The sequence below is a fragment of the Anabrus simplex genome, chromosome 1, assembly GCF_040414725.1.
Source record: "Anabrus simplex isolate iqAnaSimp1 chromosome 1, ASM4041472v1, whole genome shotgun sequence".
Lineage (NCBI taxonomy): Eukaryota > Metazoa > Arthropoda > Insecta > Orthoptera > Tettigoniidae > Anabrus > Anabrus simplex.
In genome coordinates, this window is record NC_090265.1 from 1,357,568,327 (window position 1) to 1,357,594,204 (window position 25,878).

Below are 25,878 nucleotides of genomic sequence, written 5' to 3' on the forward strand. Positions count from 1 at the left end.
TGTAGTCTAAAAATCGCTCTGTAGTTGCTCCCGCAATTTCTTCGTGACTTTACCTTCTTCTTCTCCTTCCTCTTGCAAATATTTCTTACGGGAAACAAATTTCGTGAATTTTCTACTTTTGATTCTGTACTTTTTCTTGAAAGGACTCAATCAACCAGTAGATGAGCTGAAATTACTTTGTCCCATTGACATCTCTCTTCTAAGTTCCAAGGCTCACAGTCGCAGGTCTTCATCGCAATTCTCGACAAATATTCTTCTTCAACCTCCTTGCTTTTGTAAAGCGAGAGAATATGTTTTATACATCAGTTTCCTGTGTTCAACGGGACTTACCTACGTAGATTCTAACATGTACAGTTGTCGTAGAGACGTCATCATAAGCATCATAAGTTTTTTTTTTTTTTTTGCGGAAGCCGCTTCTCTCTCTCTCTCTCTCTCTCTCTCTCTCTCTCTGTCACACACACACACATATATATACCTCTTATTTAACCATAAATGTGCAGCTTTCTTCTTGCACGCAATATCTATGGCATGTTACACTTTCTTCTGTGGATTGAAAGCATAACTTGAACTGGAAGATTTTTCAGGTGACTGCGGTGTCGCTTCACTGCATTGACGGAAATCGGACTCGGAATTCAAACTCGGATCCGTAACACCTCTCGTACCTGGCATTGGCGTGCTGCCTTGTCTTTCAGATAATACAGATGCGGTGTCGTTGCTTCTACTATCATTTTCACTACCACTATTTCTCTCCAGACACAATGGTGGCACCCATGGGATGATCTTCAATTAGTTCGATCACATGTCGACCCATCATCCTTTCTTTCCAAGTTATTTTTCGGAAAGAAGAGAAACCTTTTTCACGGAAATAACATAATGCATATTCTAGAACATTAGCCGGATTCATGGTTGCTCTCTCAAATAAATGAAATGGCGTATGGCTTTCAGTGCCGGGAGTGTCCGAGGACATGTTCGGCTCGCAAGGTGCAGGTCTTTTGATTTGACTCCCGTAGGTGGCCTGCGCGTCGTGATGAGGATGAAAAGAAATGATGATGAAGACGACACATACACCCAGCCCACGTGTCGGTGGAATTAACCAATGATGATTAAAATTTCCGACCCTACCGAAAATCGAACCCGGGACCCCTGTGACTATAGGCCAGCACCCTAACCATTTAGTTATGGAGCCGTACTCTCTGAAAGAAATATGACGTGTTAACTGCCTCGCACACAAAGCTCAAGGCAACGCGTTCGCTTCAGCTTGTCACCAGGGCTGTCCGCTTCTAACGCGTGCAATCATATTATACATTTTCGTATCGATTTCAGGACAGAACAGCTCGAAATGGCAGCTAAATTTTGTACATTGCTTTCTTATCTTGATCCTCTATGCAAAATTTCGTTGTCGGTTTCGATATGACCGTATCGATAGTTCCCTTGTTAGAGGTGGGGTCTCGGGTAATAATTGGCAGCCTTCAGAATACATCATATTATACTCATTTGTATTAGTAAGTCAACTATACTACTTCCTGGCCATCCTTTTTCTATAATTGCACGTTTGCTTATGTGTTTCAGTGATGTCAGAGGGCTTTAAGGCGAGGGATATCGGCCTCCGTGCCCAGAAAAAAATCCTCAGCCGTATGGCCAACAAAAATGTGGCCAAAGTGTTTATCGACGACACAACAGCCAGCCTTCTGGACAACGTGTACAAGCTAGCCAAGGCTTATGTAAGTATTATCGAGATTGATCCATCTATGATTGAATTAATTGAATCGGTTGTGTTGTTATAGGTATTTTTGATGACTGTATAATGATTTGCAGCTGTCAAATTTAGAACTTACTGTCTTTGATGAATTATATATCTTGCTATATATGTTGCTTTTAGTTTTTAGAATGCAATTAATAAATCCGGACATAGCTGCTGTTATTAGTACACTAGTGGGCTATAGTCTGAACTCCTGAACTCGTCGACCTCATTTTTATTAATTAATACAACTTCCCCCACGAAAAGGTTGTCACAAGGACAAAGTATATCGACTACAAATTATTATGACTTCTTGCTGGCAAGATGTAGTGTTTACAGTGCACTATGTCTTCTGGTATGGGCTAGAATAAAATTGTTATTTTCATTGACCTGCCTCAGTCTCATCCTTGGCTTTGACAATATGAAAGTGGCTGAGGTATGAGTGACGCTAGTAATGCCATTCCTTATGCAGTCAGTCCCTGCTATGAATGGTGTGAAAATGTCACTCTTAGGGTCGGTTGGTGCATGCATTTCAGTGAGCTTGGCAGACTGATGTGCAATAGCAACTTCTGGCTCAGTGAGTAAAGCAACGGGAAACTACCTCACTCCTCATTTCCCTAGTACCCTTCTTCAGTGACACCTAGGCCATCTGTGACAGCTAATGGTGAACCTGTTGAGGATCCAACCAGCCTTCGGGCTGAATACCCAACTAATTCATTGATTCTGCTAGAATGTGCCAGATAGAAAAGATAGCATAAATTCGGAAGTATAGCATGATGTACAGGTCGTCAAATGCTATGTATGGTTATTGAACCCCGTATTGCAGCGATAGTGATGCCCTCCAGTCGTGTCCGGTTGAGACCAAGAGAATCGCACAACTGTGCAAGAAATTTAGGGATTGTGCCTCGAGCACCGATCATGAGTCCACTGACGGAGATGTTGTGTAGGTGATATTTGCTTTTATAATAGTTCACGGTTGGCTTGTAAATCTATTTCTTCTCGGCGTCGACCTCGCCAATGTGCGACTCGAAGCGTACTGTGGGATCTAAGATCAGCCCTTGCTTGCTAGCTGGTTGAAAGGCTATCATGTCGATACGCCTGTTACTCCCATCGGTAGCCAGACCAGAAACATATTCTTGCACTGTGAAACCGTTTGCTATCATGTCCCGTATCGAATGATGGCGGGAATTCCTCAGTTTTGTTAGAGTCCACGAAAAAAAAAAAGTAAGGTCGTGAAGGTTCCTGAAAAAATGGAAGGTAAAAGCATCCACCAGGTGTAGCCACGGAACTGATGGACTGGGTCTATGCCCGGTCGCATTTGCTCCTGAAAAATTAATCTGGTACTCATTTCTGTTGTAGGCTGAGTGAAGCTCGGAGGCATGTCCCCTTTAAAATGTAGAAGTCTCGTTTATAAATTCTCGACTTGCTAACAGCGAATCGTTCCCACGTCCTTTCAGCAAACATCAGTTCGTCTTCTAATATTCTCCGTTGAGATACAAACACGTAGTTTGCGTTCAAACTAACACAAGTATTGAGTGAATCAAACTTAGTGAAGTAGAATAAATTATCTATTGATTTCCCTGGTGTCTTGTTAAACAAACAGTTTCATTTAAATCGTGAAAGTGAGATAATATACAGAACAATCTGTCAGTAGTGACAACTCATATATACCTCAAACTGAATTTACTTAACCACTTGGGAAAGAGGGTGTTGAAATTTAGTTTCGGTAATTCCCGAGACTAAAGTGGATCACTTGGTGAATATTTGAATCATTATTCCGTGATTTTTGCATTGTTTGTTGATAAATAATGTAGATGCAAAGGGATGAATTGGATCGGAATTCGACTCAAGAAATTACTGTTTAAAACTCTTCTTACCAAAAGAATTACTCTCATGCTATCCACTCTTCTTGTTAGTTTGGATACCTTTTAAGTGGTTTGGCATATTGCGACATAGCAAACTTTCAGCTTCCTATGACTAATTCCAAGTTGATGGTTTAGTCATTGAGTATTCGAAACATGAGTATTACCCATTCAGGACATGCTATAAGAAGCCGCTTTCCGGACAGAAAACTCACCTAGAAATGTTCCCGAATTGAAAGAGAATGCACAGTTATTTTTGTGCCCTTGAGAGAGCATGTGTTCATCAACAAATTCGACAATCTATACATCTATACATCCTATAGGATCGTTCTGAACAATGCGTGATACGTGAGGGTGCACATCTTGAACACATACTGTACCGTCGCAATTACAGTAGATATATGTTGCAATCACCTTGCATGTTTAATTTATTTATTTATTTATTTATTTATTTATTTATTTATTTATTTATTTATTTATTTATTTATTTAGCGTACGGCTTTTAGTGCCGGCAGTGTCCGATGACATATTCGGATCGTCTTGTGCAGGTCTTTCTATTTGACGCCAATGGGCTACCTGCGTGTCTGGGCGTGAGTTTGTTATAACGACGTATCTTGATATTCAGAGCATGTTTGTAATGTCAGTACTATGACAGAGTTGTTTAGTGGTATGAGAGTTGTTTTTTACTTTAAAACAACAATCACCAATCATTACCAACAGCAACCTGGTAGGTTACAAAGGATGAGGACAGGAATGCTGAGTGAGAGCAATCCCTATTGCTGATAGTCTGCGAGCGTTATACAGCAAGAGAAAGGTAGTTAGAATGTGCATAAGTCCTATCCTCTAAGAAATGGACTATATCAGAATGTCGTCGGTCTGCATATTTGCGAGGATCTTGTGTGACGCCCCTCAAAATAGTGCGTTCAATAATACATTCTTTTTTTTTCAATTTGTTTACATCGCACCGACACAGATAGATCTTATTGCGACGATGGGATACGAAAGGCCAGGAGAGTGAAGGAAGTGGCCGTGGCCTTAATTAAGATACAGCCCCAGCACTTCCTGGTTTGAAAATGGGGAACCACGGAAAACCATTTTCAGGGCAGTGGGCAGTGGGGTTCGAACCCACTATATCCCGGATGCTAACTCACAGCCGCGTGCCCCTAACCGCACGGCCAATTCAACTTTAAAGCATTTTTGTGAGTACGTTAGCCCCCAATACGCCTAGATTATGTGCATTTGACAACCATTGTAAGGCACAATATGTGGAGCAACTTTGAAGAATTTCACCGCGGTCACTGTACTGAAGCCTCAATCCGACATTTATATGTGCAGTATATCTGGGAAACTCTATGACGCGCGAACGACTAGTTCTGTGCTCATGTGAACTATGCGTAAGTACTTAAAGTTTTAAATTCATAAAACTTCTCTTTTGCTGATAATAAGAGTGCATAAATTCGTCCATCGTAGTCCGTTAGCGTTAGCAATCGTCGTCCTCGGATATCAGGAGTTGTATAGAACAGTAAATAAGTTACAGGATGGTGATCGACTACAGAAAGACCTAGAAAATGTTGTGAGATGTGCAGCGGTTTATGGTATGATGGTGAACGGGATGAAGAGTCCGGTTGTAAGTTTTACCAAGAGGAAAAGTCCTCTTAGTTTTAATAAGTGTGTTGATGGCGTGATAGTACCTCATAGGGGTCAATGTAAGTAACTAGGTGATAATATAAAGAATGATCTCCACTGAGGTAATCACACTAACGAGGTTGTAAAGAAAGGTTACATATAGCAATATGATAATTATTTGGGGATATTGGGCCGTGTAATATTAAATACCAGCTGACGCGTTTCGATCCTGCGGCCAGGATCGTCTTCAGAGCAATAATAATGTAAAATGGCAACTGTCACTCCATAGTAACCATACTCAAGATAGAGAGACCTTGTTAGAAATATAGTTCATTCCAGGGCCTCCAGAGTCACGGAGAAAGATGTTGACGAGTTAACTATGGAGGGTAGCCATGACCTACTCAGTATATAGCCGTCACCTTTGTTGAAATTATTCGGGCGTTTAGCAATTTCAGTCGCCTCACGAATTATTCTAGGAATAAAATGTTTCTCTTTACAAATGACAGACGTTGCATAAAAAATTATTTGATGGTCATTATGTATGGCATGTTCTGCCACGGCAGACTTCTCTGGCTGGCAAAGACGTAAGTGCCTACAATGTTCTTTAACCCTTGTTGCTACCTTCCTACATGTTTGGCCAACATAAACCGATCCACAGGAGCAAGGAAATATATATATTCCAGCGCAGTTTAAACCAAGAGGATCTTTGACAGATCGCAAATAATTGCCTGTGATGATATTAGCTTTAAAATGGTCTTGATATTGTGCTTTCTGAGAATATTGCCCATCCTATCCGTGACAGATTGTACGTATGGCAAGAAGGCCAGACTCAAAGGACGAGAATCACGTGATAATCTGTCTTTTGGCTTAGGATGTAGCACTTCGTCAATCTGTTTCCTTGAATAGACATTGCTCAGAAATGTTCTGGTCAGGAACTCAAGTTCACCGTTTAATTTATCCTCCTCACAAACCTCCCTTAACCGGCTGACAAGGGTGTTAGGCATAGTACGCTTTTGGCAAGGATGGTGATGAGAGGACCCATGAAGATATCTATTAGTATGGGTAGGTTTACAGGTAACCGAATGGCCTAAAGTTCCATCAGATTTCTTAGAAACCAAAACATCCAAGAACGGCAAACATCCTCCACATTCAGTCTCTATGGTAAATTTAATGTTTGGATGTATGCTATTCAAGTGATCCAAAAATATGGATAATTCGTGTTCACCATGGGGCCAGATAACAAATGTGTCATCGACATATTTCAACCAGATGGAAGGCTTGAGCGTGCAAGATTGAAGACAACATTCTTCAAAATCTTACATATAGAAATTAGCGATGACTGGTGCCAATGGCGATCCCATGGCAACCCCATCCATCTGTTCATATATTGTACCATGAAAACTGAAATATGTGGTGGTGAGGACAAGGTGAAACAGATTAACAATGTCACCAGGAAAGATTTTATCCAACAGAGACATGGTGTCCATGATTGGAACCCTAGTGAATACAGACACAATATCAAAACTGACTAGAATATCACCAGGAGAAACATGCAGATTGGATTAAATGCCAATAAACTCCGATGAATTCCTGATGGATGCTCCATTACCTATGTACGGCTTGAGAACTTCTCGAAGGTATTTAGCCAGGTTGTATGTAGGGGAACCTATATTGTTAACAATAGGTCTAAGGGGAACTCCGTCTTTATGGATCTTAGGGAGGCCATAAAGTCGGAGAACTGTAGAAGCCTGCAGTCGCAAAACACGAGAAATATCATTGGGAATCGAGCTAGTTTTAAGAAGAGACGCTGGTGTCTAGATATTTGTCCTCATTCCTTTTCACTCCCTCCCCTAAGTTTATTTCTCCCGTAAAATGCGCTTTTCTTAAGCAGATTCCAAATACCAACTTTCACGTCTGTATCAACTTTAGTTTTCATAAGGTACAAGTAACTTCATACAAATAATTCAATAAATTTTTAAATTCTTTCAGCCCCCTTAATTGGATTTTCCGAAATCAAAGGAATATGTATTACTTTAATTTTAAAGGGGATTCCAAACACCAATTTTCATGTCTGCAACATTTGTAGTTTTTTTTAGATATAAGTAGAATCATGCAAATAATTTAACTAATTTTTTCAATTTTTTCACCCCCGCCTAAGTGGATTTTCCGAAAACAAAAACTATGCATTTCTTTATTTGATTCCAATAACCAATTTTTACGTCTGTAACGTCTTCAGTTTTTGAGATATCAGTATCCTAATACAAAGAATTCAACCCACGTTTCTGTCCTTTCTACCTGCCCCTCCCCCAAGCGTTTTTTTCGAAAACAAAAATACGTGTTTCCTCTTATCTTTAAAAGGGATTAAAGTACCAATTTTCACTTCAGTAACATGTTATGTTTTTGAGATATACTTTAGATATTCTCATTCTAAAATGCATCCCCTTTTTTGTTCCCCTTAAGTGGATTTTCCGAAAAAAATTATCTATGTCTCTTTACTTTTACAGGAGTACCAGTTTTCAAGTCTGTAACATGTTAAGTGTCTGAGATATATTGTAGTCCTAGATATAATTTTTTTAAATTTCCACCCCGTTTGTCACATCCGTTTACCCCATATTATTGGATTTTTTCAAAAGCAAAGAATACATGTTTCTTTATTTTTAAAGGATATTCCAAATACCAATTTTCATGTCTGTAACATCTTCACTTTTTGAGATATAAGTATCCTCATAAAAGGTATTCAGCCAATTTTCCCCCATTTTTCAACCCCCTTAATGGGATTTTGCGAAAACAAAAAAACACATGTTTCCTTATTTTCAAAGGAGATTCCAAATACCAAGTTTTACGTCTGTAAACGTTGAAGTTTTTGAGATATAGATATCGTCATTCATAATTTCACCCCCCCCCCCCTTTTCTCACACTTAGCAAGAAAAAATACGTGTTTTTTATTTTTAAAGGAGATTCTTAATGCCAAATTTTACATATGTAAACTTTTAAAGTTTTGAGATATACCGTAGATACTCTAATTTTTAAAATTTCAAAAAATTCACCCCATTTGTCACTCCTGTTTAACCCCAATTAATTGGATTTTCGAAAAACAAAAGAATGCGTGTTTCTTTATTTTTAAAGTAGTTTCTAAATACCAATGTTCAGGTCTGTAATATCTTCAGTTTCTGAGATATCAGTATCCTCATTAAAGGCATTCAACCCATTTTTCACCCTTTTTCACCCCTCCTAGTGGGATTTTCCGAAAAGAAAAACTACGTGTTTCTTTATTTTTAATGGAGAATCTAAATGCCAATTTTTACATCTGTAAAATTTTAAAGTTTCGAGATATAGATATACTCATTTTAAAAATTCGCTCCCTTTCCACCCTCTTAGCGACAGAATATCCAAAAATCCTCCCTTAGCGAGCACCGACATTGTAATATAAATGTATCCTCAAAATTCCATTCCTTTATGTCTAGTAGTTTTGGCTCGGCGATGATGAATCAGTCAGTCAGTCAGTCAGTACAAGTAATATATATAGACTAGCAAGATACCCGTGCTTCGCTACGGTATTATACTGAAATTTATAATTGAATGCTTATTGTTTTAGATATATAATCCTCCGAAATTCGCGATCTGACTCGTTTTCTGCGAGAATCCTCCAAAATTCCCGATCTGACTCGTTTTCTATTATTTTACAGCACGTTTCCTCCCATTTTTCAATATTCCTTTCCAACAATCGATTTCGTACTTCCCGGGCTAGGCTCAGGTATTCCTCCTGGTCAGTTGGGTCCGTAAATCTTTGCCATCTTTTCCGTTAATCATTTTTAATATGGATAAAATCCTTCAGGAGATCCGGCGTGGTGTCATATTGGGTGATTTGGCGGCACTGAACCCGCGGCCGGACTGCATTCTTAGTCATTACCCGTCCAGGAGCCGTTGCCAGCGCGGTCCGCACATTTGACGACGGTCCGGAACATTATTTTTATTATTATTATTATGATTATAATTATTATTATTATATGTTGCTGGGATGGCTGATGACAGGGAAAACCGGAGTATCCGGAGAAAAACCTATCCCGCCTCCGTTTTGTCCAGCACGAATGTCACATGGAGTGACCGGGATTTGAACCACGGAACCCAGCTTTGAGAGGCCGGAGCGGTGCCGCCTGAGCAACGGAGGATCCTTATAAGTACATTAATAACAGTAACATCAATTGGTCTCACCTCCTTCTACACCCCACCGCCGTTAAGTTTATTTACCGTCAACCCCCCCCCCCCCCAAAAAAAATTAAAAGAAGGCTTGTTTCTTTATGTTTAAGGGAGATTCCATACACCAATGTTCACGTCTATTACCTTCAGTTTTGAGATATAAGTATCCCCATAAAAGTAATTTACTTTTTTCACTTCATTTCACACTACCCCCCCACCCCTAAGTGAACTTTCCCGAAAAAAATACTTGTTTCTTTAATAGTAAAGGATCTTCTAAATACCAATTATCACGACTCTAACTTCTTCAGTTTTTGATCTATGTGTATTCATGAAAGGAATTCAACTCCTTTACACTCCCGCCCTCCAAGATGGTTTCCCGCCCAAAACGCGTTTTTCTTTGTTTTTAAAGGAGATCCAAATACGAATTTTCACATCTGTAATAACTTTAGTTTTTATTACATGTATGTATTCTCATACAATTAAGAAAATTAATTTTTCAATTCTTTCACACACACCCCCCCCCCCCCCCGCTTCATTGGATTTTTCGAGAATACGTGTATTTTTACTTTAAAAGCAGATTGAAAATATCAAATTTCACGTCTGTAAAATCAGCATTTTTGATATATCAGTAGCCTAATTAACAGAATTCAACACAATTTTCAGTCACTTTTACCCCCCCCCTCCACCCAGGTGATATTTCCGAAAACTAAAAATACACGTTTTTTTATGTTTAATAGAGATAAAAATACCATTTTTCACTTCTGTAACATGTTAAGTTTTTTAGATATACTGTAAAAATTCTCATTTCAAAATTTCACCCCTTTTGAGTTCCCCCTAAGTGGAGTTTCCAAAAACAAATCACCTATGTTTCTTTACATTTACAGGAGATTCCAAACACCCACTTTTTACGTCTGTAACATTTTACGATTCCAAGATATTCTGTAGATATAGTCTTTCAAAAAATTCACCCCAATTTGTCACTCCTGTTTAACCGCCATTAATTGGATTTTCCAAAAACTAAAAAATACGTGTTTCTTTATTTTTAAAGGAGATCCCATATACAAATTTTCAGTTCTGTAATATGTTTCGTTTCTGAGATATATGTATCCTCTTTAAAGGCATTCAACCCATTTTTCCCCCTTTTACACCCCTCCTATTGGGATTTACAGGGAACAAAAAAAATATGTGTTCCTTTATTTTTAGAGGAGATTCTAGCTTCCAATTTTTACATCTGTAAATTTTAAAGTTTTAAGATGTAGACACACTCATTTTAAAAAATTCACCCCCCCCCTTTTCACCCCCAATATTCGGATTTTCCAAAAACGAAAATATACGTGTTTCCTTACTTTTAAAGTAGATCCCAAATACCAATTTTCAAGTCTGTAATATCTTCAGGTTCTGAAATATAAGTAGACTCATGAAAAGCATTCGACCCCTTCTTCAACCTTTTCTTCCCTTCTTATTAGGATTTTCCGAAAACAAAATATAAGTGTTTCTTTATTTTTAAAGGAGATTCTAAATACCAATTTTCACATCTATAACCTTTAAAAGTTTTGAGATATAGATACACTCATTTTAAAATATTACCTCGTTTTCACCCCCTCCCTTAATTGGATTTTCCAGAAACAAAAAATACGTGTTTCTTTATTTTTAAAGGAGATCCCAAACACCGATTTTCAGGTCTGTAATATCTTCAGTTTCTGAGATATAAGTAGCCTCATTAAAGGCATTCAACCCTTTTTCCACCCCTTTTAACTCCTCCTATTGCGATTTTCCGAAAACAAAAAAATACGTGTTTCCTTATTTTTAATGAAGATTCTAAATACCAATTTTTACATCTGCAAACTTTAAAAGTTTGGAGATATAGATTCACTCATTTTAAAAATTCACCCCCTTTTCACCCTCCCATTAATTGGATTTTCCAAAAACAAAAAAATACGTGTTTCTTTATTTTTAAAAGAGATCAAAAGTACCAATTTTCAGGTCTGTAATATCTTCAGTTTCTGAGATATAAGTACCGGTATCCTGATTGAAGCCATTCAACCCATTTTTCCCCATTTTCACCCTTTTTCACCCCTCCTATTGGGGTTTTCAGAAAACAAAAAAATACGTGTTTCCTTATTTTAAAAGAAGATTCTAAATACCAATTTTTACATCTGTAAACTTTTAAAGTTTTGAGATATAGATACACTCATTTTAAAATTTCACCCCCCTTTTCACCCCCTTAGCGACGGAATATCCAAAAATCCTCTCTTAGCGAGCACCTACATCTTAATATGAATATATCCCCAAAATTTCATTTCTTTATGTCCAGTAGTTTTGGCTCGGCGATGATGAATCAGTCAGTCAGTCAGGACAAGTTATTTTATATATATAGATGTTCTTCCTGTACAATCTTCCTCATCGCGATTTCACACGCAGCCCTTTCAAGATCACCTTTCACCATCACTCTCTGAATAAGTTCCAAATGAGCTATCCGTTAGTGAATACACTAAATATTTGGCTGAAAAGCCGGGAGAATCGTACTGGCCATCTCCGGCTAACCAAATGGGTTTGGCACTGCCTTTCAAACAATCAATAACATTAGTCCTTTCTTGATCCCAAGCATCCTTCACTATCGGACCAGTTACTCTATGAATAATACTATCATATACAGTTCGTGACATCATATGTAAGTTAATGGACTTGCAGAATGACCGAAAAGGTTCAAACAGAATGCCTGACAACAATAATGCTGATGATATTAGGACATTTGCTTCCGGTTTCTTTCCTTCCAAAGGTTGAGAATACCAACGGACTTTATTACCACAATCGCAAAGTGATTTTACGCACAACATAGTCCCTTTAATGTAATGTGAAATGTTTTTCACTTTACTCTTACAAATGTAACAAATTTCAAAGAGTGTGAGCAAACTTGTCCCCGCTACAAAGAAATATGAACCTGTAATATGTACATTGTCCTGAGTGTGTCCGTTATCAGTATCACTAATATAACTTTCACTCTCACTTTCATCTGGTTCATAGAAACTGTCATTCAACTGTTCTCCCATTAAGTCACTGTTCAAGGCTGTGCCGGAAGTTGCAACGTCGAAGTATTTTCTACCTATTTCACTTCCTAACTCACACTGTATTTCTACACTACATTCGTGTCTGTCTGGTGAAATATTTTAACTCATATCTTTCCGAACGTCGTGTACATCATTATCGTTATCACTTTCGTTGAATACTGTGTCAACAAACTCCCTTCGTCTTTTAGCCTCATACCTTTTCGTCCTGCTCTTTTTAGTTTCTGACGAGTACTCCCACAGTGTATTTTGTGAAGCGGCTTCCGTATGAATTAGCATTCCTGCCTGAGAAGTATCTCCATCTGTCGACGCCAGACATCTTATTGAAGGAACAGACCCTGGCTTCAATTTCGGACCTTGCAGCTTTTCCTTAGGCATCACCTTCATTTTCAAAAGTTGCGTTTCATCATAGTCTGTATTTTTAAAATGCACTGAGCACACAGTAGCTCCCTTACCTCTTGCAAAATTGTACCCAACTGCTAAACCTTCGAGGCGACTTACTTCGATTTGGAAACCTATGGAAATGTATTTCTTTCTCTCTACACTTTCGGTTTCTACTCGTTGTGTTGTTACAGCCGTACACACTACAGGAAGGCATTTCGACAAACAGTCACCGCACTATTATAATGAACAACACTTCAAGTAAACGGAAGAGCGGCTGAGCGCGTACTGCAATAATCAACTGGATGGCTCGCTCAGCGCTTACAGCGCAGTGACGTCACAGCTACTCGTGTTTCCTTAGTTCACCGGTCTGCGGAGCGGCGCACAGCCAAAGCAAATATATAGTTGAACACTGTCCGATACACTCTTTGATTCTGTGGAAACTTGATTTTTGTGTTGTGTTCTCCTTTAATTTAAAGGGACAAGCATTTACATCTCTAACTACAAAACATAATATTTAAATTAGACAGAACTGTAATTGTAGTCGTTTGGCATGGCATTATCTTGTGCCAGCCACCTCCAATTTACCCCTCCATAAGTGCAGGACACATTCCTTGCTTATATTATTATCTTATAAATACACAGATTCTGCATTCGTCTTGAGGCAATACACGTAAATAATAAATTTTGTTCTATCCTTCTATCCGCATATAATAGTTAACCCGCCCTGTTTCGTATCGAGAATTCAACTGGCGCAGTTTGTAGAAATCTCCTATTCCTTTCTCTCCAGATGTTACACAGGTGTGATTGACCTTGAGACACAAAGCTTATCTCCGCCAGACTATCGTCCTCCCTCACCGATTACAAAAAAATAACATTGTCCGCAGTAATTCACAAAAGTTATCTATGAATCTGCTGTCTCCCTACGAGAAGTTCAGGAATCCTATAGTTATTAAACTTATCATTTTCTTCCCCGACCGTGATAAGTGTCGTAGCTACAATGTTTCAATAGTTACTTTAGTCTTCGTTCACCATTTCCCACTTGGTAAAATATTCATCCCTCAAGCCAACTGGCTTTAGAGATTTTGCAAGTCTACTTCGCCCACTTTAAGTCTTCTTCTTAATGTTCCCTGACGTAGGTTCACTCTTTCGGAACATAGAATGATGACTGACGTTCCTGGTTGAGGAGGGAGTATTTTCTAGGGACGCTGTGTGTGGCGTTATCTACTGTGGTGCAATCATTTCAATTGACAACCACTGGACCGATTTCTTCGAGACTCATTCCAGAGATTCCACTTATTTTTCCAGTCATGGTGGTGTTATTTGCTGATTTTCCTGTTACTTTAATGGGCGTAATTAATTTCGTGCAGGAGAATTCCCGCGCATTTTTACAGTATGTCCTTGACACTTGTCACTACTCTGCCAGTACGGATGCCAACTTTTCTTCGGGACTAATCAAATAAATTTCCACCCTGTGGACTTTAGCTTCATCCGATTATTCCCAAAATTCTTAATTACTTATTTCTTTGTTAATGACAGTGCCGAAATTTCTCGCAGTGAGAGTTATTATCCATAATTTCATTATTAATTAACTGAGGTCTTCCGAAATGTTCCGACCTCGTTCGAATGTGTGAGTTGTCACGCAACAGAACGCGAGATGAGCTTGCATTAAAAATATGGTTGCACTCCGTCTTGTAGTTGCGAATTATTTTAGCAAGGTAGATTTATGAGTTCAATATAGCACTGCGCTTCGTGTAACCGCGTGGGCGCGTGAAAAAATATACTAATCTATGCATTTTAATTAACTGCATCTGAGAGTGCATGACTCATTCATACGTGTAGATCGTGGTTTCATATTTTTTTCGGAAAGTTTATCAGAGACCGTCCGTTCTAACCGCTCACTTCCTGTAAGGGTATGGAAATAGGCAATTTAAATTTCATTGTGATGAGACTGATGAGTTGATGACAACATTAGGATTACTTTTCATTCAATTATTTCGAAAGCATTCATTATTCAATTGCCCCAATCATACTAATGGAATTTCAAATGCATAATCGGAACAAAAAATCGAAGGAAAAACATAATCGAATGGAAAAATAATTAAGAAATCGAAAATGAAATAATCGATTACGCTTATTATTTTGTATATGATTATCGTATCAAATGAAGCTCTATGTGTTGAAACTGGCTGAGTGAATTAACAGTCTTAATCTCTAATATCCGTAAAACAAAATTCCTTGTTTAAGTAAAATCCGTCTTCTGGCCGCATAATGGAACTAAGCCCCAGTACTACCAACTGACAATTTCCTTTAACTAGCAGCAGACAATATAACTATACTTTGTCGTCCGGCTCTATGGATACATGGTTAACATGCTGGCCTTTGGTCCAAGGGGTTCAGGGGATCCCATGTTCGATTCTCGGCCGGGAGTTTAACTTCCATTTGTTAAATCCTATGGCTCGGACACTGGGTATTTGTACCGTCTTCAGCATTAGACTTCATGGATTGGAAAAAAGGTGTATTTCTATTTTTCGTAAGAGTTCATCTATTCGTTTATTTCAGTCGATCATCTATCCGACACGCTTAAGCCGAAAAATGTATTCGTGACGCATCTGATTATTCTGCGCGATATAACTGAATGATATTTGAAATTTATTGGATTACTTGATTATTTATTCGATTTTCTAAATAACCGGGTGGAAGTTATTCGGTTGTCCCATCACTAGTAGGGTGGGTATTTACCCACTCAAAGAAGAACTGGCCCTGCTGGTGAGTTTTGAGACTGGCCGAGGTAGAGATTACTCTATCAAATGAATCTCTGTGTTGAAACTAACTGAGTGAATTAACAGTCTTAATCTTTAATATCCGTAAAGCAAAATTCCTTGTTTAAGTAAAAGCCGTCTTCTGGCCGCATAATGGAACTAAGCCCCAGTACTACCAACTGACAATTTCCTTTAACTAGCAGCAAACAATATAACTATACTTTTATGTCGTCCGGCTCCATGGATACATGGTTAACATGCTGGCCTTTGGAAATTAAACCCGGTGCCCCTGTGACCAAAGCCCAGCACACTAACCACTTAGCCATGGAGCCGGACAGGCAGAGGGGGCAGAAAAGGACTGAAAAAGGGATTAATTATTTTAATGGAGATACATTGATATCAAACACTGAATACGTTGCATACGTGAAAATTGGTATTTGGAATATCCTTTAAAAATACTGGAACATGTTTTTTTTTCGGCAAAGCCCCTTACCGGCGGTGAAAAGAAGCGAAAAAATAGTTGAAATATTTGTATGAGGATACTTATATCTCAAAAACTGAAGATGTTACGGGCGTGAAAAATTGGTATTGGTAATCTTTTAAAATAATGAAACGTGTATTTTATTTTCTTGTTTTTTGAAAATCCACTTAGGTGAGGAAGAAAGAGCTGATAAAGGAGTTGAATCCTTTTCATGGGAATACTTATAGCTCAAAAACTGAAGATATTATAGACGTGACATTAGGTAGATTCTTGGCGCAGGTAGACAATGACAATGAAATCCCATTTTTTTACCTTTTCTATGCCTTTTGCGTATAAATAAATAAAATGAATTGTTCACCTCTTTGCGTAATTGGAAAATGAATAATATAAATTTTGACAGAAGAAACCAGTCTCGACACGGAGAGTCGAATCCATGACCATCGAATTACCAGTCCGGGCTCTTACCGCTACGCCAACAACTGCTTGGCGTGCGCACTAACGTAAGTGGCTTATACGGTACGAGAGCCGCGTCAACATTTTTATTTTTATTTATTTTCTATACGCTTGGCCATCTGGAGTTCCCACTTCGGGTACTTTCATTTCTAGCCAACCTCTGCATGTTCTATAAATTTGAGCGAAATCGGTGGTGACGAGTAGGGAATGCCCCCTTGTTAGTGTAGTACCGAGGAACGATCACATCCACGCGAGGGAAGCCTGCCATCGGATATAGTCTACGTTGTTCCGTTGGCAGTTTCATTTTAATAGTGCATTACGTTAGTGCTGTTGGCTCTGTTATTCGGATCACAATTGTTCTGTTCTTTACAACTTTACAAAACTAGGAGTGAATTATTATGTGAATAGTCTGTAGAAAACATGTGAAGATGTATATCTGTATGTGGAGGTCGGCATGCGGTACCTCGTCGAAATTCACGACAAAAGTTTATCTGCAAAACCTAGTCCCACCAATAGGTTTAATAGAAATGCGAGTTAAGAAACGAGGCTCTGGCAACGCTGTAACGGCGTGCAGCGTGGCCAAGCACAGATCGTATGAACTCGGCGCTCTGCTGGAGCTGTCTCATTAGCTCAGTGAGACGAGGTAATACCATAAATGCCGGTTGTGTGGATGCGCCGATGTTCGAGTCGCGTTCGCGCCAATTTATTTCTCAGTTATTGTATCCAATGTACACCTTCACTATGCAATACACTATGTTCTGTCTTGCCGTTACAGTTACATTTATTTAAACATTCAAACATAACATGAACTTCTTACAGACGTAAACGACCACTTTGTTTCGTCCGTGCACAAACAAACCCAGTACGTAGAACATAATAGTAGATACAGCAACATTGTCTCTATCCAGTGCGGTACAAGGAAACACAATACAGTACAGTAGGTAGGCTATACTGGATTGCCCATTATGCTACGCACAATTATTCCATAGTGTACGTGTGACGTCCAGTTTTATCCTCACATAACCGGTACGTACACTTACGAGCAACGTTCACTTAACAGCAGATGTTCAAAGCGACCACCTTGCATTTGCAAACACTTCGCCACTCGCTGGAGCACACCTTGCCGGACCCTACGCAACACACCTGCATCTACCATTGCCGATGCAGCATGCACGCGAGCTATTAGGTCTTGTACATCCATAGGTGGAGTACTATAAGCATGTGCCTTTAAGTGTCCCCACAAATAAAAATCTAGTGGATTAAGGTCCAAGGAACGTGGAGGTCAGAACATTGGACCTCCACGAACAATCCATTTCCCTGGAAACGCTTCATCTAACCAGTTATGCACAGTCATTCCAAAGTGAGGCGGTGCACCATCATGCTGAAACCATAGCTGTCGCCGAACACCAAGTGGAACGTTTTCTAAAGCGTCAGGCAAAGTATTGCCCAGAAACGTACGATGGCGGGGCGCATTCAACTTGTCCGACAATAGGTAAGGGTCTAAATGCACTCCTCCCACAATTCCAGCCCACAGTTTATGCCAAAGCGTGCCTGAAAGCCACATTCGCGGGTGACTTGTGGGTTGTAGTCAGACCAAAAATGGCTGTTGTGACGGTTGAAAATGCCTTCTCGAGTGAAGCTACATTCGTCACTCCATATCACATTCTTTATAAAATGTTCGTTATCTTCAAATAGTTGCAAAAGCCATTCACAGAACTGTACTTGTTGAATGCGGTCTTCTGAACGCTGGTGTTGAGTCAACGTGTAATGATATGGATGCATTTTTCGTCGTGCAACACGTCAACAACCAGTCTTTGAGATACCTGCAACTGTCTTGCAATATCACGGGTACTTCGCCGAGGTGATTGATGAACGGCGTAAAGAATATCGTCCTCTGTTTGTGGAGTACATCTAGTCCTTGGACGACCACTGTCCACTACTTGTGGGCGAAGATTACCGCTTTCGCGCAGGCGTTGCTCAAGGGGACGAAAAACATTCTTATCGGGATGGCGCCTTTGTGGGTACCGTGCTGCATACTCACGAGCAGCAGCAGAAGCTTGGTTATCGGATGCACCCAACACTAAAAGCATATAGACTTATTCGCCGTTTGTGTACTCCATCAGGAAGCCACCGTACATGCACTTGACAGGACCAGTTATGGTTGTGCACTGCGTGGTTAGTCGACTCATGCATTCAGTTGAATGGATCACACTGCCATGTGTTCGACTATTGTCATGTGACAACAGGATGTCATGCTTACAAACGCAGTTACACGACGTGAACTAGGGACCTGACGTCACACACACAAAAGAAAAAACTGACGTACGGTAGAGCGGGATGATACACGTTTGTCTATTACATTCCGATGCGCTGCAGGATGTGACAGTGTTGCCAGCTTCTCGTTGTCGACTTGTTTTCCAACAGCACCAGATCCGATTTAGCTATAGAAACTTTTGTCTTGCAGTGGGATGAGGAATCGCATGCCGACCTCCAAGTGCGGCATTTTTTGTTCACCCTGTATATATGTGTATACATATATTATTTAATTTTTATTTTATTTTCTATTACATCATCTAATTGGCAAACCCTGTAGGTGATAAATACATAATTATATTCTAAATATATTCTATTATATTCTATAAAATTATCCGCAATTAGCTTTATCTGTGATTCCAGTTCTTTACTCATATAATTCATATATACACGAAAACATAAAGGTCCGCTAATACTGTCCTGCAGGAGACCCCTCCTAAATATTACGGGAACAGTCAACGCTTCACCTACCCTAAGTATCTGCGTTCCGTTTTCTAGAAATGTAGTTACCCATTCAACCACTCGTTTGTCTAGTCCAGTAGCCCTCATCTCCCGTGATTTACCCTAGCAAAAACCTTGAATAGGCCAATACCGATACAGTCCACTTGATTTCCTGAATCTAAAATATCTGTTATATCTTGCTAGAATCCTGCAAGTTGAGCTTCACTGGAATAACCTTTCCTAAACCCGAACTGCCTTCTATCAAAGCAGTTAGTGATTTTGCGAACGTGTCTAATAATATCAGAATGAATGCTTTCTCCGAGCTTACAAACTACACATGCCCAGCTGACTGGCCTGTAATTATCCGCTTTATGTTTGTCACCATTTCTCTTGTATACAGGGGCTGCTAATTAAACTCTCCATTCACTTGGCATCGCTCCTTCATGCAAACAGTAATCAAATAAGTATTTCAGATATGGCACAATATCCCAACCCATAGCCTTTAATATATACCCAGAAATCTTATCAATCCCAGCTGCCTTTCTAACTTTCCACTTTTGTGTCTTTTTATAAATATCTTTGTTATGATATGTAAATTTCAGTATTTCGCCAGCATTAGTTGCCTCCTCTATGAGGACGTTATCTTAATATCCAATTACTTTTACATATTGCAGACTGACTTCTTTTGTCATCTGGAAGTCTTCGTATATACACTATCCTTGTTCATTAATGGTCCCTGGAATGTCCTTTCTGGAACTTGTTTCTGCCTTAAAGTATCTATATCAACCCTCCCATTGCTCCCTAAAATTCATATGGCTGCCAATTATGTTTGCCATAATTTTATCCTTAGCTGATTTTTTCGCTGAATTTAATTTCCTAATGAGCTTGTTCAATCTCTCCTTACTCTCACAACCATTCCTAACGCTATTTCTTTCTAACCTGCACTCCTTTCTTAATCTGTTTACTTCCCTGTTATAATATGATGGGTCTTTATTATTTCTTACAACTTTTAAAGGTACATATCTGTTTCCACACTCCTCAACAATCGCTTTCAACCCATCCCATAGGCTGTTTACATTTTTATTTACCATTTTCCATTGATCATAATTGCTTTTTTAAAAACTTCTCCATTCCCCTATTATCAGCCATATTATGGTTAGTCCCATTTTTATGACATCCCTTTCTAACCAATTCAACTCTGATGATGACAACGTCACTTGTAAAATCTGTCACTTCAGTTTCCCTATAGAGCTCATCTGGTTTTATCAGCCCCACGTCTAGACTATTTTTCCCTCTAGTTTGTTCCATCACTTTCATTTTCAGCTTTCCTTCCCATAATAATTAATTCACCATTTCCTGCTTTCTATCGTTCGCATTCCCTCCCAGTTAACATCTGGCAGGTTCAGACCACCTGCCACAATAACGTTCCTTTCTGTGTCGCTCCCAACATACTGTAGCTCATCAAATAATTCTGCATCAGTGTCAGTGCTAGCCTTACCAGGCCTGTACACTTAAAATATCAAGTTGCTTATTGTCTTTAGAGATGAGTCTTACACCTCTCGCCATGAACATTTTCCTGGCTTACAAATACTTCTTTTGCCAGTATAAATACTCCCCCTCCCATCGTTCCTAACCTGTCTCTGCGAACACTCCAGTTCACTGAGAACATTTCCGCATTCATAATATCACTTTTCTGCCATGATTCAATTCCTATTACAATATCTGGTAAGTGCGTATATTTCTATCAAATTACTTAATTTGTTAAGAAGGAAGCCATACTCACAGTGTCGACTCAGTTAAAGGAATAAAATTACACACTATTCCTTGTTTAATAATCGACAATTTTTTTACAGATATGTTACAGTGTAACATTTATATTTAATGTCTGTTGGGCAGACTGAGAAGCTTATAAGTTACAATTTACTTAACTCTATTCCATTCTTTAAAATACTACAATTTAACACTAACAATTTATTGTTATCCTAAGTTGACTTCATGCTTCCTATAATGTGCTTTCATACGTCATATAACTGTTTGTGAATAGAAATAAATGATCATAAGGAAATCACTCAAAAGCTTAATAAAATTGAAATAAATCAAATTAATAAAAATAATTAATCGAAATGTCCGTATTATGGGCGCCATAGTTCACCAAAATGGATTCCTCAAATATAGATAGAGCATGATAATTCCTTATGTCCCGGGGCGTGTACATAATGCTGCGTACTGGTACATCTGCTTCAGGCCGTAACTAACCTTCTGAAAACGACTAAATAGGTAGAAACTGCACCTAGGTTCATTAATAACTCCACTGATTCTAAAATAACTATGTTTTCAATTAAATCCGTGCATGAGCACGTCGTCAACACACCAAAATATACATATAATACATACAAAAAATATTACTGGAAGACTCCATATTTACAGCAACAATGAAAACAGTGGGAAAACGAATCAATCAATCAATCAATCAATCAATCAATCAATCAATCAATCACTACTGATCTGCATTTAGGGCAGTCGCCCAGGTGGCAGATTCCCTATCTGTTGTTTTCCTAGCCTTTTCTTAAATGATCGCAAAGAAACTGGAAATTTATTGAACATCTCCCTTGGTAAGTTATTCCAATCCCTAACTCCCCTTCCTATAAACGAATATTTGCCCCAATTTGTCCTCTTGAATTCCAACTTTATCTTCATATTGTGATCTTTCCTACTTTTAAAGACACCACTCAGACTTATTCGTCCACTGATTTCCTCCCGCGCCATCTCTCCACTGACAGCTCGGAACATACCACTTAATCGAGAAGCTCGTCTTCTTTCTCCCAAGTCTTCCCAGCCCAAACTCTGCAACATTTTTGTAACGCTACTCTTTTGTCGGAAATCACCCAGAACAAATCGAGCTGTTTTTCTCTGGGTTTTTTCCAGTTCTTGAATCAAGTAATCCTGGTGAGGGTCCCATACACTGGAACCATACTCTAGTTGTGGTCTTACCAGAGACTTATACGCCCTCTCCTTTACATCGTTACTACAACCCCTGAATACCCTCATAACCATGTTCAAAGATCTGGTACCTTTTTTAACAATCATATTTATGTGATTAACCCAATGAAGGTCTTTTCTTATATTAACACCTAGGTACTTACAATGATCCCCAAAAGGAACTTTCACCCCATCAACGCAGTAATTAAAACTGAGAGGACTTTTCCTATTTGTGAAACTCACAACTTGATTTTTAACCCCGTTTATCATCATACCATTGCCAACCGTCCATCTCACAACACTATCAAGGTCACCTGTAGCCGCTCACAATCTTGTAACTTATTTATTACTCTGTACAGAATAACATCATCTGCAAACAGCCTTATCTCCGATTCCACTTCTTTACACATATCATTGATATATATAAGAAAACATAAAGGTCCAATGAAGGCCTTAAGGAATTTTCCTCTTAATTATTACAGGGCCAGATAAAGCTTCACCTACTCTAATTCTCTGAGTTCTATTTTCCAGAAATACAGCCACCCATTCAGTCACTCTTGTTTCTAGTCCAATAGCATTCATTTTGGCAGTAGTCTTCCATGATCTACCCTACGAAAGCGAGGACTAAGCCACCATTTGCAGTTAGTCCGTTGAACAATGCACATATACAACCTGTGACAATAAAGTTTGGTGAATAGTCCTGTACTATCAACACAGGTGAACAATGCACGACAGTGACCTTACTGTCCTTCAAAATAGTCCCCTCCTATAACTATGCACTGCTGAGGTCGGTGATACTTTGCAAGAAGGCTTCCTTTGGGATGGTGTTTAAAACATCGTTCCCTCAGGTAGAAATTCCTTGTGGATAAAGCCTTGACTATCGAAAAATGTTATGAGCATCGTTTTGATCGTCAGTCAAGTGATGTGGTACAAGACGAGAACACGTTTTCCTCTTCCCTAACTTCTGGGTATCGATTTTAATCTGCAGTTCATCCGGTATCATGCGCACAGTTAATCGCCGATCGTTCGTGATTAATGTCATCACCTTCTCAATGTTTTCGTCACTGACGGCGGTCGCCGGTCTTCAGCTACGGGGGTTGTCAGAAACACTTTCCCGGCCTCCTCGAAAACGGGCGAACTACTCGTACACACATTTCAAGGACAGTGCCTGATCTTCATAAACACGCACCAGTATCGCATGCGTTTCTTTCGGTGTTTTGCCAAGCTTAAAACAGAAATGCACATTGATCTTTTGGTCGTTCCTGTTCCCAGTTCAGAACCAACGTACTAAACACGCACTTTGTCAAACAGGTCTTACACGGTAACACACACGATGTTCAACTGAATAACGTTGGGAGCAGGTGGTCAGAACCTGCTGGCACGGAGATGCAGCCTTGTGTGTCACCAGTATTGCCGGATCGACCGTTCTGAATTCATTCACCAAACTTTATTGCCACAAGTTGTATGTAGATAAGTACCCTTCACTGTCTCTTTATCAACACTACTTGCAGATTCTCATAATTGGCACTTTTTTATATCACACAGATACTGTACTTCATAATACTGTGTTCACTGGCTCTAACACTTGTTTTAAAAATACATTAGCTTGATGAACACACGCTTGTCGTTCTAAAATGTAAATTCTGGAAAGTCTGAGATATATCACCTCACAGCTTCCACCAACATATAATACCAAACCGCCACAAATGATACAATACCAAGTGCCTAAGTACTCCACAGTTGTAGGTCAGTTACGTACCACAAACGTTTGAAGTCCAGTCCAGTATAGTGCAGCAGTGTCACTCCCGTACCGTATCAGAAGTTGTCAGTGTACCGTTCTCTCCTCGCCGTATCATCACATGCCTAAATAGATATCAGCTTTCCCCTTCCTCTCACATGATCCGCCTAGATTGATCCTGGCCAGCGAATCATAAGTAGATCCTCATGACAAGACCACGCCCCGAATCTCTTCCTGGCCCCAAGACAATAACACCATCAACAAACTCGGGTGTTTCACATAAGTCATCGGAAGTTTCCGACTACATCAACAAGTCCACCTCATCAAATTCTCGGCTATACACATGGCTCATCCAAATTTTCCAAGTTCAAAATAGCAATGTTTTCCCATCAATTTGTACAAAACAAATTACTCACATAATATCGAGACCTCCCAGCATAATTAAGGATGAAATATACAGATGAAAAATGATAATAATAATAATAATAATAATAATAATAATAATAAATTGAATACTGGCAATAAAATCTCTCACTTCTAAATAAAGTGCGAGGGTGTAATATTGTGACCGTTCATGGGACGCCTAACTCGGAGATGATAATAAATTTTATAATTCGCTCGACTAGATTTCAGGGGTTTACATGATCCTCCACTCAGGGCATGGCCCTTCGGAAAGGAAGCGGTCACATCCTATCAATAATTAGTCCGATAATAATCTAACATCAGTTTCAAGATAATAAGTTCACTAAAACTAAGCATAAATGAATATTTGCAATGAGAAATTGGAAGTATAATAATTTTAATAAAATGAAATAACTGACTACAATATATTGAACAACTGAATATGCAACGTAAAAATATATTAACTTTGTGCATCGCTACCGCACCGTATTAAAGAATCAAGTCCATCTTGAAAAATAATTGTCAGTCATTAAGTTAAAATCACATCATTACGCAACACTGATTCGATTAAATAAATATAAAGTAATATAATGGAAAATCAGCAATTTCAGTCTCAAATCGTTCATCTTGTTTGTTCATTTCTGACGTATTACTAGACGAACCTGTCCTCCCTGCTCTACTTCTCTTATTACTTCATTATAATTACCTAACTAACTGAGTAATGACTTGAATTTTCTAACAGCGCATGATAAACACCGAAAATCCATTAAATACATAATAATATCAGTGTTCCATAATCAACTAACTGCATGTCTCCATCCAACCAACGGCATCATGTGGCTGCACCTGAAATAAGGTACTATCTACTGACATAAATAAGAAAACTATCAAATGCCAGACGATCTGCGTTGCATCGGCTCCATTCCATCTTGCTGAAAATACACCTACAGCGCTAACTTACTACATCTAGCAATACCACAGGTTGATCTACAGTACAGGTGACAATAATCTCACAATCTAATTGTCGTTCGAGTAGCTTGTCGAAGATCCTACTCGTATATTCGTAAATACATTCCGCTACCCATGTGATACCAAATTAAACTCATGTCAGCTCGCATGCCTAACCAAACTCTTCGAAAAGCATTCAAACAACGCTACGAAACACGCTCATCTAATAAACTCAAATATACGCGGCGGAAATACCTCTCAATACTATTATCCTAACCATTGGCCATCTCAAAGAATTAAATTACTACCGCAATTCACCACACAATAAATCATTCTCTGCTTATACCGTCAACTATACCTTTAGATGACCCTACATATTTTACGCTACACAATGTCCACCACATAATGAGAAATCATCATTCCCTACATAAATGAGCTAAATATCTTTGAAGAGCTTCACTATTATTCATACAACCATCACTGAGTCGATCC

General features: G+C 39.0%; 2 protein-coding genes across 5 annotated transcripts in view; one reads left to right on the forward strand and one right to left on the reverse strand.

The window, feature by feature from the left end:
* Positions 1-25,878, reverse strand: part of LOC136859016 (death-associated protein kinase 1) — a 1,193,585-nt gene that overhangs the window by 423,328 nt on the left and 744,379 nt on the right. The gene's annotated exons all lie outside the window — the stretch shown is intronic.
* sigmar (Tumor necrosis factor alpha-induced protein 8-like protein sigmar) overlaps positions 1-25,878 on the forward strand; it is a 271,156-nt gene that overhangs the window by 229,083 nt on the left and 16,195 nt on the right. For all 4 annotated transcript variants that reach the window (XM_067137804.2, XM_067137805.2, XM_067137807.2 and 1 more), the window contains one exon: positions 1,570-1,721. In XM_067137804.2, the coding sequence (XP_066993905.1) occupies positions 1,570-1,721 (152 nt within the window). The remainder of the gene's footprint in view (positions 1-1,569; positions 1,722-25,878) is intronic.